This window comes from Oncorhynchus kisutch, linkage group LG3 (assembly GCF_002021735.2).
Source record: "Oncorhynchus kisutch isolate 150728-3 linkage group LG3, Okis_V2, whole genome shotgun sequence".
Classification (NCBI taxonomy): Eukaryota; Metazoa; Chordata; class Actinopteri; order Salmoniformes; family Salmonidae; genus Oncorhynchus; species Oncorhynchus kisutch.
This window is the reverse complement of record NC_034176.2, coordinates 51261890-51281663: the sequence shown is the minus strand read 5'-3', so window position 1 is coordinate 51281663 and position 19774 is coordinate 51261890. Positions and strand designations below refer to the sequence as shown.

At 42.3% G+C, this 19774-nt stretch overlaps 1 protein-coding gene across 1 annotated transcript in view; it reads right to left on the bottom strand.

Annotated features, from left to right (window-relative positions):
* LOC109874202 (C-Jun-amino-terminal kinase-interacting protein 1) overlaps nucleotides 1-19774 on the bottom strand; it is a 136065-nt gene that overhangs the window by 81465 nt on the left and 34826 nt on the right. Inside the window, exon 3 of the mRNA XM_031807991.1 lies at nucleotides 4261-4372. Coding sequence (XP_031663851.1) covers nucleotides 4261-4372 — 112 coding nt within the window. The remainder of the gene's footprint in view (nucleotides 1-4260; nucleotides 4373-19774) is intronic.

Below are 19774 nucleotides of genomic sequence, written 5' to 3'. Positions count from 1 at the left end.
CCGCATAGTGTCGGACAATAACATTGATGAATACGCTGATTCGGTGAGCGAGTATTAGCAAGTGCATCGGTGATGTTGTACCCATAGCAACTATTAAAACCTTCCCCAACCAGAAACCGTGGATTGATGGCAGCATTCATGCAAAACTGAAAGCGAAAACCACTGCTTTTAATCAGAGCAAGGTGACCAGAAACATGACCGAATACCAACAGTGTAGCTACTCCCTCCGCAAGGCAATCAAACAAGCTAAGTGTCAGTATAGAGACAAAGTAGAGTCGCAATTCAACGGCTCAGACACGAGAGGTATGTGGCAGGGTCTACAGTCAATCACGGACTACAAAAAGAAAACCAGCCCCATTGCGGACCACGATGTCTTGCTCCCAGACAAACTAAACAATCCGCTATCAAAACCTGCAAGCTCTTCTTCACTGCAACCAACATGAGTAAAACATTTAAACGTGTTAACCCTCGCAAGGCTGCCGACCTGACTCTTTCATTTAAATCAAATCAAATGAAATAAAATGTTATTGGTCATTTTTATCTATAATGACTAATTATGTATACATTTAAATCAGGATGAATTAAAGGACTATTATGTTACTGTACATGTATGATTTTTCTCTCTTGCTCCCTTTTATTGAATATAATCTAGTCAGGAGTTTAGAACAATGCCTTGGTACAAATGAATGAACTATCTCCAGATGGCAGGGACGGACTATCTCCAGACTGTCTAGAATGCTTATCTACACTGACTGACCTTGGCTCTAGGCGAGGAGGGAAGGCTTGAGAACTATAGGGCCTTTCTACCAGTGTCAAGAAGAGACGGAACATTTAGAAAACGCTGACGTCATTTTCAGTTTATAACCTGTGCTGACGTCATTTTCAGTTTATAATCTGTGGTAAAATGTGTATGAACTCAGTACTCTCTTGAATTAAAGGCTGTTACTTGACTTTTAAGACCGGGGCTCTGTCCATTCTTAAAATATAAGGGTCATACAAATCCTTATGAATTGACAGTGTTTAATTTTGATTGGGAATTAAAACAGAGGAATTAAATTCATTCAACAAATACACACAAATCTCATTAAAGGGATGGAATAAGAATATGTACATATAAATATATGTATGAGCAATGACCAAGTGGCCTCGGCACAATGCAATAGATGGACATCGGGTGCTGTTGGTGTCCTGGAGGGCATGTAGCATGCCCCCGGTGATGCGTTGTGCAGACCGCACCACCCTCTGGAGAGCCCTGCATTTGTGGGCGGGGCAGTTGCCATACAAGGTGGTGATAAAGCCCGACAGAATTCTCTCAATTGTGCATCTGTAAAAGTTTGTGAATGTTTTAGGTGGTAAGCCAAATTTCTTCAGCCTCCTGAGGTTGAAGAGACGCTGTTGTGCCTTCTTCACCACACTGTCTGTGTGGGTGGACCATTTCAGTTTGTCCATGATGTGTACGCAGAGGAACTTAATTCATTTTAAAATCATGTGAATCTCTATACTGTAAATACACACAGATGAAGTCCATTCAACATATTGTGTGACTTTTCTCATTTCTGTTCCTTGAACCTATCTTGCCATATAGCAAAGGGTTCATATACTTATTCACACAATACATTTCCACTTTCTACAGAAGCCCTGACACCCAAGGCAAAAAAAAAGTTCAAAAACGTACACTCTTGGAATTTTCTCGTTTAAACGACTTTTATTTTTTAGTATCTTGTTTGAATGACTTAGTATCTCGTTTGAACTACTTATTATCTCATTTGAGCGACTTAACCCATTACAGTCGAAGCCTTGCCTAAACTGGGGAGTCTACTAAGATATAAATCATTTTTAAGAAGGTCAAATCAAGTATCATTTTGCTATTTCATTTAGAATTTTAAGACCCCCTTGAAGTATAAAAAATTAAAATATGAAATAATATTTTTTTTTAAGTGTATTTGACCTTATTGCTATTAGCCAATACAAATGCATTGAATAACAGATGCACTGACATACAGTGCATTCGATAAGTATTCAAACCCTTTGACTTTTTCCACATTTTGCAAATGGGTCTGAATAAATAAAAAACTGTTTTCGTTTTGTCATTATGGGGTATTGTGTGTAGATTGATAAGGAAAAAAAGCCAATAATCAATTTACAATAAGGCTGTAACTCAACAAAATGTGGAAAAAGTCAAGGGGTCTGAATAATGTCTGAATGCACTGTAGAATAACAGAGAGTCCTCCCCCCAAAAAAATCGAAATTAAGATTGTTCTGAAGTGTCTGTCCTATATCTGAGATATATAAGAAAGATCAGGAAACGTTGTTTTTTATTTAACCCCTTATTTTTGGCACTAAACAGTCTCCATACACTGTATATAGAAAAGTATGTGGACACATACAAGTTAGTGGATTCAGCTATTTCAACCACACCCGTCACTGACAGGTGTATAAAATTGAGCACAAAGCCATGTATCTCCATAGACAAACATTGGCAGTAGAATGGCTCGTACTGAAGAGCTCAGTGACTTTCAATGTGGCACCGTCATAGGATGCCACTTTTCCAACAAGTTTGTTACATTTTGCTAGAGCTGCCCCGGTCAACTGTAAGTGCTATTATTGGGAAGTGGAAACGTCTAGGAGCAACAACGGCTCAGTCACAAAGTGGTAGGCTGCACAAACGCACAGAACATGACCGCCGAGTGCTGAAGCGCGTAGCATGTAGAAATCGTTTGTAACCCTCACAACCGAGTTCCAAACTGCTTCTGGAAGCAACGTCAGCACAATAACTGTTTGTCGGGAGTTTCGGGAAATGTTTTTCCTTGGCCGAGCAGCCGCATACAGTGGGGCAATAAAGTATTTAGTCAGCCACCAATTGTGCAAGTTCGGTCTACAATTTTGTTTCTGGTGTCCTTTGACAGCTCTTTGGTCTTGGCCATAGTGGAGTTTGGAGTGTGACTGTTTGAGGTTGTGGACAGGTGTCTTTTATACTGATAATAAGTTCAAACAGATGCCATTAATACAGTAAACGAGTGGGGGACAGAGGAGCCTCTTAAAGAAGAAGTTACAAGTCTGTGAGAGCCAGAAATCTTGCTAGTTTGTAGGTGACCAAATACTTATTTTCCACCATAATTTGCATATAAATTCATTAAAAATCCTACAATGAGATTTTCTGGATTTTTTTTCTTCTCATTTTGTCTGTCATAGTGGAAGTGTACCTACGATGAAAATTACAGGCCTCTCTCATCTTTTTAAGTGGGATAACTTGCACAATTGGTGGCTGACTAAATACTTTTTTGCCCCAATGTACAAGCCTACGATAAACATGCCAAGCGTCAGCTGGAGTGGTGTAAAGCTCGCCGCCACTGGACTCTGGAGCAGTGGAAACATATTCTCTGGAGTGATAACTCACGCTTCACCATCTGGCAGTCCGATGGACTAATCTGGGTTTGGCGGATGCCAGGAGAAGGCTACCTGCCCAAATGAATAGTGCCAACTGTAAAGTTTGGTGGAAGAATAATGGTCTGGGGCTGTTTTTCATGGTTAGATATCCTATTTCCAATAGCACCGATGATCGCAACCTAGTAATTTTAAGCCAAAGCAACAACAGAAAATATATTTGAAAGCATCCTCGAAAAGGGTCGCTGGAGACTGAGAACCATACATAGTGAATGGATTTGGCGGACAGGTTGCAAAATAAATCCTTGCATCGCAGGGATCAACTTGCTGTGGCAGATTTATAGCCTCATGCAGTAGAAATATTAATAATAATAATAATTAAAGCTGCAAGCAGCGTTGCCGATGTTCAGCTGTGTGCCCACTGTGCCACCATCAGGACACATTGGACACATTGCCCTAGAATGAGCAATTGGTGTCAGCTAAAGGGGATTTTGACATAGAAACACCAGATTTTCAGCAGTTAATAATGTTGATTAATAACTATGAAACTATGAAAAATATTAATAACCATTTGACAGCAGGAAAGGGCTACATGTTTCCTTATCCAGGACTGCTGACACAGACCAATTCGGCTATTTCAAAAACTTCAAGCCAATCAACTGGGTAAAACAAATTCTGAGGTGCGCACAGATTATCTGGACAATATTGTTGTGTGGAGTTGTTTTTATTAGCGGGAAGTATTTAAACTGCTATTTTAAAGTGGTGTTTTAACTCTCCAGACCATTATGCGTGTGTGTGTGTGTGTGTGTGTGTGTGTGTGTGTGTGTGTGTTTGTGACTGTCATAAAGCAACTGCAGGTTTGAAGTGCTACTTTACCTTAATCTCTAGGCCCATGTAGTTGAGACTCATCCCACACTCATCTGTGATCTCAGTGATCTCAGACAAGTCGTCATCTTCAAACTCATTCAGGCTGATGTCATGGGTCAACCTGGGGAGTGAAGGAGAGTGGAAGGAGATTGGGAAGGGGGTGGGATGGAATAAGAAGACACAGGGAGAGGAAATGTTAAACTCTCTGAACCCTCCAAAGCGCAATATATTTCTGTACAATCTGTCTGATCAATCTAACTGAACTTTGACATCTTCATTGACAGCAACTGTCGCTAACCCCCATGATGGACGATGTTGTTTAAAAATAATTGCCATCTATGATGTCAATGACAAAAACTGAGAGTTAACATAATATTAAAATAAATCAAATAAAGTGCAGAGCCTGTTGGAATATTTTTCAAATATTATTACTAAAACCGCAGCAAAGGTAATTTTGACCATTGACACTATTAAAAAATATATTACTGTTGGCAAAGAAACAAGGTGGTTCTCACTCTGTGACGTTTTCTAAATGTGGGACATTGTTAGAAACAAAATAATTCACACTTTTATCCAGTTCATTTTGGGCACTATAATGCAACATTGTGAATGGCACATGTATATAGTCAGCAACATGTTCATATTACATTTTTAATACAGTAAAAAATGTTTTAACATGACATCATACAATGTGAGAATGTTTGGCTTGGATGTGCTGGATAATAACAAGGAACGTATCCAGTAAACTCGTGTTTTTGCCCATTCTTATAGCCAAACATACTGTAACTCAGGAAACCTCTGAAACATTTAGGCAAGTGGTCTGTGGAAAATATGCACAGTCAGTTTGGGAGAATTTGTGTTGATAGTCTATATGTTGCCAAATGGCTATTGCATAAAGCACAGATTGAGCCCAGTTGGTACCAGAAATGTTGTTACTTTTGGGATTTCTGTCAAATGTGTCTCACAGATCAACTCTGTCTATCTGCGCAGCCGATGTCCCCCCTATAATGCTCCACAGAAGTTAACACACTTGAATAATGCGACACGGCATGTAGCAATGTTGAAACTGTTCGCAAAACTATGCTCATACAGGCTAGGACACTTTGCAATGCCTGAAGATACCGGTAGCTTCCAGCTTTGTAGGCTAACTGTTCTTGCTGGCTTACAGCTGAAGCTATAATCAATTCACTAACCAGGTACTATGTTTCTAATAATATGCAAACCATAACGCAAAATATGCTGATTGCCACTAAAACTTTATTAATTCACTTAATCAGTCTCTATCTCATGTCTCTCCCACATATAATCTATTTCCTTAGTGATGTTACTCAGGGCGCACCCCCTCTTGCCTTGTGAATGACGTCATTACTAGAACCGCCATAGGCCAACGTCCACTGACGTGCTTATTTATCCGAATTTTTATATCAAGTACAGAAAAGTATTTAGAGCCATTTTTAACACACAACAGGATCACAACAGGAGAGACACAACACTACATAAAGAGAGACCAAAGACAACAACATAACAAGGCAGAAACACATGACAACACAGCATGGTAGCAACACAACGTGACAACAACACGGTAGCAACGCAACATGGTAGCAGCACAAAAACATGGTACAATAATTATTGGCCAAAGTCAACAGCACAAAGGTCAAGAAGGTAGAGACAGCAATACATCATACAAAGCAGCCACAACTGTCAGTAAGAGTGTCCATGATTGAGTCTTTGAATGAAGAGATTGAGATAAAACTGTCCAGTTTGAGGTGTTTGTTGCAGCTCATTCCAGTTGCTAGCTGCAGCGAACTGAAAAGAGGAAGCGACCCAGGGATGTGTGTGCTTTGGGGACCTTGAACAGAATGTGACTGGCAGAACTAGTGTTGTATTTGGAGAATGAGGGCTGCAGTAGATATCTCAGATAGGGGGGAGTGAGGCCTAAGAGGGTTTTCTAAATAAGCATCAACCAGTGGGTCTTGCGACGGGTACACAGAGATGACCAGTTTACAGAGGAGTATAGAGTGCAGTGATGTGTCCTATACAGAGCATTGGTGGAAAATCTGATGGCCGAATGGTAAAGAACATCTAGCCGCTCGAGAGCACCCTTACCTGCCGACCTATAAATTATGTCTCTGTAATCTAGCATGGGTAGGATGGTCATCTGAATCAGGGTTAGTTTGGGAGCTGGGGTGAAAGAGGAGCGATTACGATAGAGGTAACCAAGTCTAGATTTAATTTAGCCTGCAGATTTGATATGTTACTTAGAGAAAGACAGTGCACCGTCTAGCCATACTCCCAAGAACTTGTATGAGGAGACTTCCTCAAGCTCTAAACCCTCAGAGGTAGTAATAACACCTGTGGGAAGAGGGACATTCTTCTTACCAAACCACATGATCTTTGTTTTGGAGGTGTTCAGAACAGGGTTAAGGGTAGAGAAAGCTTTGTTGTAGAGCATTTAACACAAAATCTGGGGAGGGGCCAGCTGAGTATAAGACTATAATCTGCATATAAATGGATGAGAGGGCTTCCTACTGCCTGAGCTATGTTGTTGACGTAAACTGAGAAGAGCATGGGGCCTAGGATCTAGCCTTGGGGTAATCCCTTAGTGACAGGCAGTGACTGAGACAGCAGATTTTCTGACTTTATACACTGCACTCTTTGAGAGAGGAAGTTAGCAAACCAGGCTAAAGACCCAATGTATAGCAGCCAACCGACATGCACCAATCCCATGCAATGAATATGCTTGCTGAAAGCGAGACTGTCTAGAACTCTTCCATACTCATATTATTTGACTTCTTCTGCTGGCTCTAGCGCTTAAACAGTTTCAGCTATCAACATAAACCAACTTTCAAATGTGCATTCTGCCCTAACTTAGATTTATTATTTTTTTATATTATTTATACTTTTTATATGACAATCACATTTGCAGAAAACCATTCATTTCAAAGTCCAAAGACTAGAATGGTAAAACATCATCAAATTCTAGATGGTACTATGCTTTAACCATTTAATCTTTCAATTCCAAACTAAGGCTGAAGTGTGTAGACAGACTCAACTTATTGTGCTTGCATTCAGATTTGTTATACTATTAATTATGACCTAAACTAAGCAAAAAAAGAAACATTCCTTTTTCAGGACCATGTCTTTCAAAGATAATTCATAAAAATCCAAATATCTTCACAGGTCTTCAGAGTTTAAACACTGTTTCCCATGCTTGTTCAATGAAACATAAACAATTAATGAACATGCACATGTGGAATGGTCATTAAGACACTAACAGCTTACAGATGGTAGGCAATTAAGGTCACAGTTCTGAAAACTTAGGACACTAAAGAGGCCTGACTCTGAAAAACACACAAATGAAGATGACCAAGGTCCCTGCTCATCTGCGTGAATGTGCCTTAGGCAAGCTGCAAGGAGGCATAAGGACTGCAGATGTGGCCAGGGCAATAAATTGCAAGGTCCGTACTGTGAGACGCCTAAGACAGAGCTACAGGGAGACAGGACGGACAGCTGATCATCCTCACAGTGGCAGACCACGTATAACAACACCTGCACAGGATCTGTACATCCGAACATCACACTTGCGGGACAGGTACAGAATGACAACAAAAACTGCCTGAGTTACACCAGGAATGCACAATCCCTCCATCCGTACTCAGACTGTCCGCCATAGGCTGAGAGAGGCTGGACTGAGGGCTTGTAGGCCTGTTATAAGGCAGGTTCTCACCAGACATCACCGGCAACAACGTTACCTATGGGCACAAACCCACCATCGCTGGACCAGACAGGACTGGCAAAAAGTGCTCTTCACTGACGATTTTGTCTCACCAGGGGTGATGGTCCGATTCACGTTTATCGTCGAAGGAATGAGCGTTACACCGAGGCCTGTCCTCTGGAGTGGGATCGATTTGGAGGTGGAGGTTCTGTCATGGTCTGGGCCGGTTTGTCACAGTATCATCGGACTGAGCTTGGTGTCATTGCAGGAAGACATCCTCCTCCCTCATGTGGTACCCTTCCTGCAGGCTCATCCTGACATGACCCTCTAGCATGACAATGCCACCAGCCATACTGCCCGTTCTGTGCGTGATTTCCTGCGAGACAGGAAAGTCCTTGTTCCGCCATGGCAGCGAAGAGCCCCGATCTCAATCCCATTGAGCCTGTCTGGGACCTGTTGGAATCGGAGGGTGAGGGCTAGGGCCATTCCCCCCAGAAATGTCAGGGAACTTGCAGGTGCCTTGGTGGTAGAGTGGAGTAACATCTCACAGCAAGAACTGGCAAGTCTGGTGCAGTTCATGAGGAGGAGATGCACTGCAGTACTTAATGCAGCTGGTGGCCACACCAGATACTGACTGTTACTTTAGATTTTGATCCCCCCTTTGTTCAGGGACACATTATTTCATTTCTGTTAGTCACATGTCTGTGGGATTTGTTCAGTTTATGTCTCAGTTTTTGAATCTTATGTTCATAAAAATATTTACTAATGTTTATGTTCATACAAATATTTGCTGAAAATAAACGCAGCTGACAGTGAGATAACGTTTATTTATTTTTCTGAGTTTTTAAGAATTCTAAATATGCATAAAATAACATTGGTTTGAATGAGGACCATAAGAATACAGTGGTATCTATTCAAAATGGTCGTGTTCCTTGAAAGTTGAAGCTCCTTGGGTGGCAGATAGCCTAGTGGTTAGCACGTTGGGCCAGTAGCTGCAAGGTTGCTAGTTCAACTTCTGAGCTGACAAAGGGAAAAATCTGTTGATGTGTCCTTGAGCAAGAATTTCTCTAAACTTGTTTTTGCTTTGTTATTATGGGGTATTGTATGTCGATTGACGAGGGGGAAAACAATTTGATCCATTTTGGAATAGGCTGTAACTTAATAACAACATTTGGAAAAAGTCAAGAGGTCTGAATACTTTCCTAATGCACTGTAGAACCATGACCTCACTTGGCCAGTTCTACCACTGGCCAGCTGCTTTTGGACCATACTGCAACTCCCCACTAGTCAAGCTCCTGTTTATTTCAGGCCCTTGTTTGATCTGGCTGCTGAGTCTGGCTGCTGAGTCTACCAATGTTTCCCAAACTCGATCCTGGGGACCACAAGGGGTGGACTTTTTGGGGTTATACCCTAGCACGACTACACAGCTGATTCAGATAATCAACTCATAATCAAGCTTTGATTGTTCGAATTAGCTGTGTATTGAATTTTTTTTTAAACTGCACCCCCTAGAATCGAGTTTTGGAATCGCTGATCTAAAAAATATGGTGGTTCAGCATATAACTTTCATGGATGTTTTGCTCATTGTGTGAAGGGTGGGCACAGTCAGAAAGGAGGATTCCCCACTTTCAAGACAAACCAGTACAAACACTCTTTTAACTCCAATCTCCAACTCAGGAAAGGCCTGAAAGAAACAGGAGTTTGATTAGTGTGGATTGGTAGTAGGTCCAAAAGCAGCCGATAATTGTAACCATTTATAGACTATTTAAGCCATCTGAGCTGTTTTTATCTGAACTGTCCTCATTAATGGGCTCCCGAGAGGCGCAGCGTTCTAAGGCACTGCATCTCAATGCTAGAGACGGCACTACAGACACCCTGGTTTGATTCCAGGCTCTATTACAAACGGCATTGATTTGATGTTCCATAGGGCGGCGGACAATTGGCCCAGCGTCGTCCGGGTTTGGCCGGTGTAGGCCGTACTTGTAAATAAGAATTTGTTCTTAACTGGCTTGCCTGGTAAAATAAAAAATATTAAATTAACGATGCCTGTGCCATGTCTCCCAATGTACTGCTAGATGATTTTAATATCCACGTTGACGCTATTGGAAAATGTACTTTTGCTGCTGTCTTTATGTTATCACTCTATGGTCTTGATATCATTCAAAATGTTACTGGTCACATTTCGATTTAGTCTGCTCCGCTGGTATATATTGCTCCTTGCAATATAACTGATGTTGAGCTCTCCATCTCTGATCACAAAGCCCCCCTTTCCAAGCAAAATGTCCAACTCACCATTTCCTTTAGACATTTTTAAAACAGAAAACCCATTGATCTCATGAGCCTTATTAATACATACCCCAGTCCTGATTCCCAGTCCCCTTCTGACCTCATCAGTCAAATCAATGACTGCCTTTGCTCTGCCCTGGATATTAAATCAAATGACATTTTATTTGTTACACACGCTGAATACAACAGTGAAATGCTTACTAACAAGCCCTTAACCAACAATGTAGTCTTAAGAAAAATAAGTGTTAAAAAAAACTAAAGTAATAAATAAATAAAAAATAAAAATAACAGTAGCGAGGCTATATACAGGGGGTACTGGTACAGAGTCAACGTGCGTGGGCACAGGTTAGTCAATGTAATTAAAGTATTATGTACATGTAGGTATAGGTAAAGTGACTATGCATAGATAATAAACAGAGAGTAGCAGCAGCGTAAAAATAGGGGGGGGGGGGTTCAATGCAAATAGTCCGGGTAGCCAACGATGTTAAGATGAAACAGTCAGAGGTCAACAAGCACAACATGGCTTCAGTGTGTAAATCAGCTAGAAAGATGTCGGCATCGAGTAATTGTCTCTGGCCCCCTCCAAGTTAGGGGGAGTGATTAGCTCTACAGCAGAGTCTCACATCTCAATCGACTGGTTGAAAACTGTTTTCTGCCCCTCGCAAAATAATTTGTAGAAAAATGGCCCTCTTTCTGGGACTCACGCACAAACAGGACCAAGCCTGGCCTGCTGAGGAGTGACGGACTCTATCCAAGCTGGAGGGGTGCTCTCATCTTAACTATGAACATAGACAGGGCTCAAACTCCTCTAGCTCCACAATGAGATAGGGTGCAGGCCAGGCAGCAGCCTGCCAGCTTAGAGGAGTCTGCCACTAGCACAGGCAGTGTAGTCAGCTCAGCTATCCCCATTGGAACCATGTCTGTGCCTCAATCAAAGTTGGGCAAATCTAAACATGGTATTTTTAGCCTTTGCAATCTCACTGGAATAAAGACCTCCTCCATTCCTGTCATTATTGAAAGATATTGTGATATCTCACATCTCAAAATAGGGCTACTTAATGTTAGATCCTAGACTTCCAAGGCAGATATCGTCAATGAACATAATCTTGATGTGATTGGCCTGACTAAAACATGGCTTAAGTCTGATGAATTTACTGTGTTAAATGAGGCCTCTCCTCCTGGTTACACTAGTGAACATATCCCCCGCGCATCCCGCAAAGGCAAATTTCAATTTACAAAAAACAAAATGACTGCGTTTTAGTCTTTTGAGCCTCTAATCATGGAATCTATGCAGCCTACTCAGTCACTTGTTATAAAGGTAATCTCCGCGTAGCTACTGTTTACAGGCCTCCTGGGTCGTATACAGCGTTCCTCACTGAGTTCCCTGAATTCCTACCTTGTAGTAATGGCAGATAATATTCACATTTTTGGTGACTTTATTATTCACCCGGAAAAGTCTACAGACCCACTCCAAAAGGCTTTCGGAGCCATCATCGAATCAGTGGGTTGTCTGTGAACCTAACCACTGCTACAGTCATACTCTGCACCTAATAAATATTGTAGATCTTAACATTTTCCCTCATCATCCTTGACCATCGGACCACCAATTGATTACATTTGTAATCGCAACAAAACCCCAAACAAGGATCATCAAAGCCGTGCTATAAAATCCAGACCAACCCAAAGATTCCTAGATGCCCTTCCAGACACCCTCCACCTACCCAAGGACATCGGAGTACAAAAATCGGTTAACAACCTAACCTTGCGTAATACCCAAGATGCAGTCGCACACATAAAAACAAAAAACATTTGTCATAAGAAACTAGCTCTCTGGTATACAGAAAATACCCAAGCCCTGAAGCAAGCTACCAGAAAAATTGGAACGGAAATGGCGCCCCACCAAACTGGAAGTCTTCCGACTAGCTTGGGAAGACAGTACCATACAATATCGAAGAGCACTCACTGTTGCTCGATCATCCTATTTTTCCAACTTAATTGAGGATAATAAGAACAATCCAAAATGTATTTTTGATACTGTCGTAAAGCTAATTCAAAATCATTCCCCAAGAGAGGATGGCGTTCACTTCAGCAGTGATAAATCGATGAACATCTTTGACGAAAAGATCTTTAGAAAGCAAATTATAGACTGCTCTATAAATCTGCATATTTCTCCAAAGCTCATTTTTTTTGAGTCTGCACAACACTGCCAGGACCAAGGATCAATGTAAACACTCAAGTTTTTTAATACTATATCTCTTGACACATTCATGAAAATAGTAATGGCCTCTAACCTTCAAGCTGCATACTGGACCCAATTCTAACTAAACTACTGAAAGCGCTGCTTCCTCTGCTTGGCCCTCCTATGTTGAACATAATAAATGGCTCCCTATCCACCGGATGTGTACCAAACTCACTAAAAGTGGCAGTAATGTAGCCTCTTTTGAAAATTCCAAATCTTGACCCAGAAAATATAAAAAACTATCGGCCTATTTCGAATCTTCCATTCCTCTCAAACAGTTTTGAAAAAGCTAACTGCCTTCCTGAAAACAAAGAATGTATATGAAACGCTTCAGTCTGGTTTTAGACCCCATCATAGGACTGAGATTGCACTCGTGAAGGTAGTAAATTACCTTTTAATGGCGTCAGACCAAGGCTCTGCATCTGTCCTCGTGCTTCTAGACCTTAGTGCTGCTTATGACACCATCGATCATGACATTCTTTTGGAGAGATTGGAAACCCAAATTGGTCTACACAGACAAGTTCTGGCCTGGTTTAGATCTTATCTGTCGGAAAGATATCAGTTTGTCTCTGTGGATGGTTTGTCCTCTGACAAATCAATTGTAAGTTTCAGTGTTACTCAAGGCTCCGTTTTAGGACCACTATAGTTTTCTCTATATATTCTACCTCTTGGTGATGTCATTCTGAAACATAAAGTTAACTTTTAATGCTATGCAGATGATGCACAGCTGTACATTCTGATGAAACATGGTGAAGCTCCAAAATTTCCCTCCCTGGAAACCTGTGTTTCAGACATAAGGAAGTGGATGGCAGCAAATGTTTAACTTTTAAACTCGGACAAAACAGAGATCCTAGTCCTGTGTCCCAAGAAACAAAGAGATCTTCTGTTGAATCTGACAATTAATCTTGATGGTTGTACAGTTGTCTCAAATAAAAGAGTGAATGACCTGGTGTTACTCTGGGACCTGATCTCTCTTTTGACAAACATGTCAAGACTATTTTAAGGACAGCTTTTTTCCACCATCAAAACATTGCAAAAATCTGAAACTTTCTGTCCAAAAATGATGCAGAAAAGTTCATCCATGTTTTTGTCACTTCTAGATTAGACTACTGCAATGTTCTACTGTACTTTCCGGCTACCCGGATAAAGCACTAAATAAACTTCAGTTAGTGCTAAACACAGCTGCTAGAATATTGACTAGAACCAAATAATTTGATCATATTACTCCAGTGCTAGCCTCTCTACACTGGCTTCCTGTAAAGGCTAGGGCTGATTTCAAGGATTTACTGATAACCTACAAAGCATTACATGGGCTTGCTCCTACCTATCTCTCCGATTTGGTCCTACCGTACATACCTACACGTACGCTACGGTCACACGATGCAGGCCTCCTTATTGTCTCTCGAATTTCAAAATAAACAGCTGGAGGCACGGAATTCTCCCATAGAGCTAAATTTTTATGGAATGGTCTGCCTATCCATGTGGCATACGCAGACTCCGTCTCGACCTTTAAGTATTTATTGAAGACTCATCTCTTCAGTAGGTCCAATGATTGAGAGTAGTCTGGCCCAGGGGTGTCAAGGTGAACGGAAAGGCACTGGAGCAACGAACCGCCCTTGTCTCGGCCAGTTGTCCTCTCTCCACCGGGATTCTCTGCCTCTAACCCTATTACGGGGGCTGAGTAGCTGGCTTTCTTGTGCTCTCTTCCATCCTGTCCCTAGGAGGGATGCTTCACTTAAGTGGGTTGAGTCACAGACGTGAGCTTCATGTCTGGGTTTGGCACCCCTCTTGGGTTTGTGCCATAGGGGAGATCTTTGTGGGCTATACTCAGCCTTGTTTCAGGGTAGTAAGTTGGTGTTTTTAACCTCTTGATAATACCCATCCCAGGTCCGGGAGCGTAATCATCAACTGACACTAATTAGCATAATGCAACGGACATAAATATTACTAGAAAATATTCCTATTCATGAAATCACAAGTGAAATATATTGAAACACAGTTTAGCCTTTTGTTAATCACCCTGTCATCTCAGATTTTGAAAATATGCTTTACAGCCAAAGCAAGACAAGCATTTGTGTAAGTTTATTGATAGCCTAGCATAGCATTATGACTAGCTAGCAGCAGGCAACCTGGTCACGAAAATCAGAAAAGCAATCAAATTAAATCGTTTACCTTTGATGAGCTTCGGATGTTTTCACTCACGAGACTCCCAGTTAGATAGCAAATGTTCCTTTTTTCCCAAAATATTATTTTTGTAGGCGAAATAGCTCAGTTTGGCAGAGAAATCGGTCACTACAACTCCGAAAAATATTCCAAATTAGCTCCATAATATCGACAGAAACATGGCAAACGTTGTTAATAATCAAACCTCAAGGTGTTTTTCAAATATCTATTTGATAATATATCAACCGGGACTGGTGGCTTCTTAGTAGGATAGAGAGAAACAATGGCCGCATTTGTCATTTACGCACAAAACACTCTGAGAGACTTCAGCTGACCACTGACGCAATTGTTGACCTTCAGGCTCATTCTTCAAAATAAAAGCCTGAAACGATGTATTGTGACACTAGACTCATTAGGGAAGCCATAGAAAAAGGAATCTGGTTGATATGTCATTCACTGCTCAATAGGGATGCAGAGGAACGCAGAGCTTTCTAAATAAGAGTCCCTTCCTGATTGCATTTTTCTCAGGCTTTCGCCTGCAATATCAGTTCTGTTATACTCACAGACAATATTTTTACAGTTTTGGAAACTTTAGAGTGTTTTCTATCCTAAGCCGTCAATTATATGCATATTCTAGCATCTTGTCCTGACAAAATAGCCGTTTACTTTGGGGATGTTATTTTTCCAAAAATGAAAATAGTGCCCCCTAGATTCCAGAGGTTGATATCCCACTAGTGGTGTGAGGGCTGTGCTTTGGCAAAGTGGGTGGGGTTATATCCTACCTGGTTGGCCCTGTCTGGGGGTATCGTCGGACGGGGCCAAGGTGTCTCCCGACCCCTCCTGTCTCAGCCTTCAGTATTTATGCATTGGGGGCTAGGGTCAGTCTGTTATGTCTGGAGTATTACTCCTGTCTTATGCGGTGTCCTGTGTGCATTTAAGTATGCTCCCTCTAATTCTCTCTCTCTCCCTCTAACTCCGCTACATAAGGGACGCCGATGGCATTTCCCGTATGATTGATGAGGATCTCCATATTGCAAATCTACGGCCTCTTACTAGACATCCGCAAATGTTTTAAAAATAGTCCAACAGCCTCAGGTCGTGCCCCAGGGTCAGATCTTCCGGGAAGTCATCAAATAAAGCCTCTTGGACACTTGGTTTCCGTTTTATTACATTTTTAATTTTTGGTCATTTTCCCGCTGTTCCGGAAAATTCCACCAGGTGGCGACTGGCTGCTTATTGCAAATGGCCACGGCCATTTCTCCTAAACGGAAAAGACTTTGAAGACGAAAGGTCACATCTTTCCAAAACTTCATATGTGTGATTAGGCAACCCTCATGAACTGTAAATCAGTAATTTCTCCCATCAGATGTCCAAGAAAAACTCACACACACATAGCCAGGATGGAGTAACACAGTGTTGGGCTTACAGACCTACAGATCCTGCAATAGTTACCTAACTATCAAAGAACCGTCAGACCTAGAGCTATGAAACTTAAATGATAAACCATCACCAAATTAACATGCTGAAATCAACACCAACGAGCGATGGAGAGGAACCACTATCACTGCCCGGCCATCCCGAGTTCAATGGGCCAGTCAATTGGGCATTTCTGCAGTATATTAGAGAATGTCAAATTTGTGAGGGTAAATGCCCATTGTAAGACATTGCAAATGGACATACGTGCACCTGGTGATTGGAAAGGGTTACCAGGAGCAAATTTAAATTTAAAATGGCCTTTAATACCTTTAGGGGGTGCAAGGGGTCCATGGCCGGGTAGGGAGCACACCCCACTCATGCCCATCCAATAGGGGGTGCCCCTGGTCATTTTGGACATTTTTAAAAAAATCCCACTTCTCTCATCGCATCAAATTCTTACTTCCTAATACTTCATATGATCAAACATGACAAATAGACCTTCTAGGTTGATTCAGGGATTAACATAGTGACAGTAACATATCATTTGGTCTGTATAAACGCCATTTGGACATTTGTTATGCAATTTGGACATGGTTCACTGACTTTTGGGTGTCGGAAGCCGACCACTTATGATCATATTTGGTAAATGGACTAAACATAGGCCTTATGGACAAACTCAATAAAATAAGACAAATGTAGGTTCATACGGTTATTATATATGTATAATTGACGAGCATTTTTTTTTATTATTGAAAAACGGTCCAGAAAGCACCTTTGCTCTTTTAGAGGGTGATGAATTTTTGAAACATTTTTTAGATTTTTCCTTGAGTCTTGATTTAGTGACCATTTGCCATATGAAACTACAGTGGAGCGAACTCGTCATCTTTGGGAATTTTGGGGTTTGACAAATGGCATTTGCCATGTTCCACTTGCAATATGGTTTGGATGAACTGCCGTCCATTTGATTGGTATTTGCGATTGTGTTTCGCCCAATGGCAATAAGTTGCCATTCATTTTTGTCCATTTCAGGGGGGTCTTCCCGGAGGATCTGATCCCTGGGACCATGCCTCAGTACTACCTGGCCTGATGACTCCTTGCTGTCCCCAGTCGACCTGGTCGTGCTGCAGCTCCAGTTGCAACATTTCTGCTTGCAGCTATGGAACCCTGACCTGTTCACCGGACGTGGTACCTTGTCATGGTCCTGCTGTTTTGACTCTCTCTTCCTCATCTGGCCAGGTCGCAATTGTAAATGAGAACTTGTTCTCAACTTGCCTACCTGGTTAAATAAAGGTAAAATAAATAAATAAATAAAATCTGCTGTCTCAAACACTGATCTGAATGATCGGCTATGAAAAGCCAACTGACATTTTCTCCTGAGGTGCTGACCTGTTGCACCCGCTACAACCACTGTAATTAATATTATTTTTTGACCCTGCTGGTCATCTATGAACATTTTAACATCTTGGCCATGTACTGTTATAATCTCAAACCGGCACAGCCAAAAGAGTACTGGCCACCTCTTAAAGCCTGGTTCCTCTAGGTTTCTTCCTAGGTTCCGGCCTTTCTAGGGAGTTATTCCTAGCCACTGTGTTTCTATATCTGCACTACATGCTGTTTGAGTTTTTAGGCTGGGTTTCTGTATAGCACTTTGTGACATCGGATGATGTAAAAAGGGCTTTAAAAATACATTTGATTGATTGATTTGATTAGCTGTTCAGGAGTCGTATGGCTTGGGGGTCGAAGCTGTTAAGACGCCTTTTGGATGTAGACTTGACGCTTCAGTACTGCTTTCCTTTCTGGTAGCAGAGAAAACAGTCCATGACAAGGGTATCTGGGGTCTTTGGCAATTTATAGGGCCTTCCTCTGACACCGCCTGGTATAGAGGTCCTGGATGGCAGGAAGCTTGGCTCCAGTGATGTACTGGGCCGTACGCACTACCCTCTGTTATGCTATGCGGTCGTAGCCCGAGCAGTTGCCATTCCAGGCAGGGATGCAACCATTCTGGATGCTCTCGATCGAGCAGCTGTCAAGCTTTTGATGATCTGAGGACCCATGCCAAATATTTTCAGGCCCCTGAAGGGGAATATAGGCATTGCTGTACCCTCTTCACGACTGTCTTCATGGGTTTGAACCATAATAGTTTGTTGGCTATGTGGACGCCAAGGAACTTGAACCTCTCAACCTGCTCCCCTTCAGGCCCGTCGATGAGAATGGGGGCATGCTCGATCCTCCTTCTCCTGTAGTCCACGATCACCTCCTGTATCTTGATCAATTTGAGGGAGAGGTTGTTATCCTGGCATCACACTGCCAGGTCTCCTCGTTGTCGGTGATCAGGACTACCACTGTTGGGTCGTTGGCAAAATGAATGATGTTGTTGGAGTCGTGCTTGGCCATGCAGTCATGGGTGAACAGGTAGTACAGGAGGGGCCTTAGCACGCACCCCTGAGGGGCCTCCGTGTTGAGGATCATTGTGGCAGATGTGTTGTTACCTACCCTTACCACCTGGGTGCGGCACGTCAGGAAGTCCAGGATCCAGTTGCAGAGGGAGGTGTTTAGTCCCAGGGCTCTTAGCTTTGAGGGCACTATGGGGTTGAACACTGAGCTGCAGTCAATGAACAGCATTCTCACATAGGTGTTCCTTTTGTCCAGGTGGGAAAGGGCAGTGTGGAGTGCAATAGATATTGTGCCATCTGTGGATCTGTAGGGGTGGAATGGAAATTGGAGTGGGTCTAGGCTTTCTGGGATAATGGTGTTGATGTGAGCCATGACCAGCCTTTCAAAGCACTTCATGGCTATAGGTGCGGGTTCTATGGGTCTTTAGTCATGTAGGCAGGTTACCTTGGTGTTCTTGGGCACAGTGACTATGGTGGTCTGCTTAAAACATGTTGGTATTACAGACTCGGTCAGGGACAGGTTGAAAATGTCAGTGAAGACACTTGCCAGTTGGTCAGTGCATGCTCGGATTACATGTCCTGGTAATCGGTCTGGCCATGCGGCCTTGTGAATGTAGACCTGTTTAAAGCTCTTACTCACATCAGCTACAAAGAGCGTGATCACACAGTCATCCGGAACATCTTGTGCTCTCTTGCATGCTTCAGTGCTGATTGCCTCGAAGCAATCATTAAAGTAATTTAGCTCGTCTGGTAGGCTCGTATCACTGGGGAGCTCCAGGCTGTCCTTCCCTTTGTAGTCCGTAATAGTTGCAAGCCTTGCGACATCCGACAAGCATCGGAGCCAGTGGCAGCTTTACACTTTAGCTCAGCGCGGATTTTGCCTGTAATCCATGGGTTCTGGTTAGGGGTTGTGCGTACGGTCATTGTGGGGACGATGTCATCGATGCACTTGAAGCCAGTGACTGATGTGGTGTACTGCTCAATGCCATCAGAACAATCCCAGAACTTATTCCAGTCTGTGCTAGCAAAACACTAATGTAGCTTAGCATCTGCGTCATTGAACGAGTCACTGGTACTTCCTGCTTTAGTTTAGGCTTGTAAGCAGGAATCAGGAGGATAGAGTTGTAGTCAAATTTGCCAAATGGAGGGCAGGGAGAGCTTTGTACGTGTCTCTGTGTGTGGAGTAAAGGTGGTATAGAGTGTTTTCCCTCAGGTTGCACATATACCATGCTGTTAGAAATTAAGTAAAATGGATTTAAGTTTCCTTGCATTACAGTCCCTGGCCATTAGGAGCATTGACTCTTGATGAGC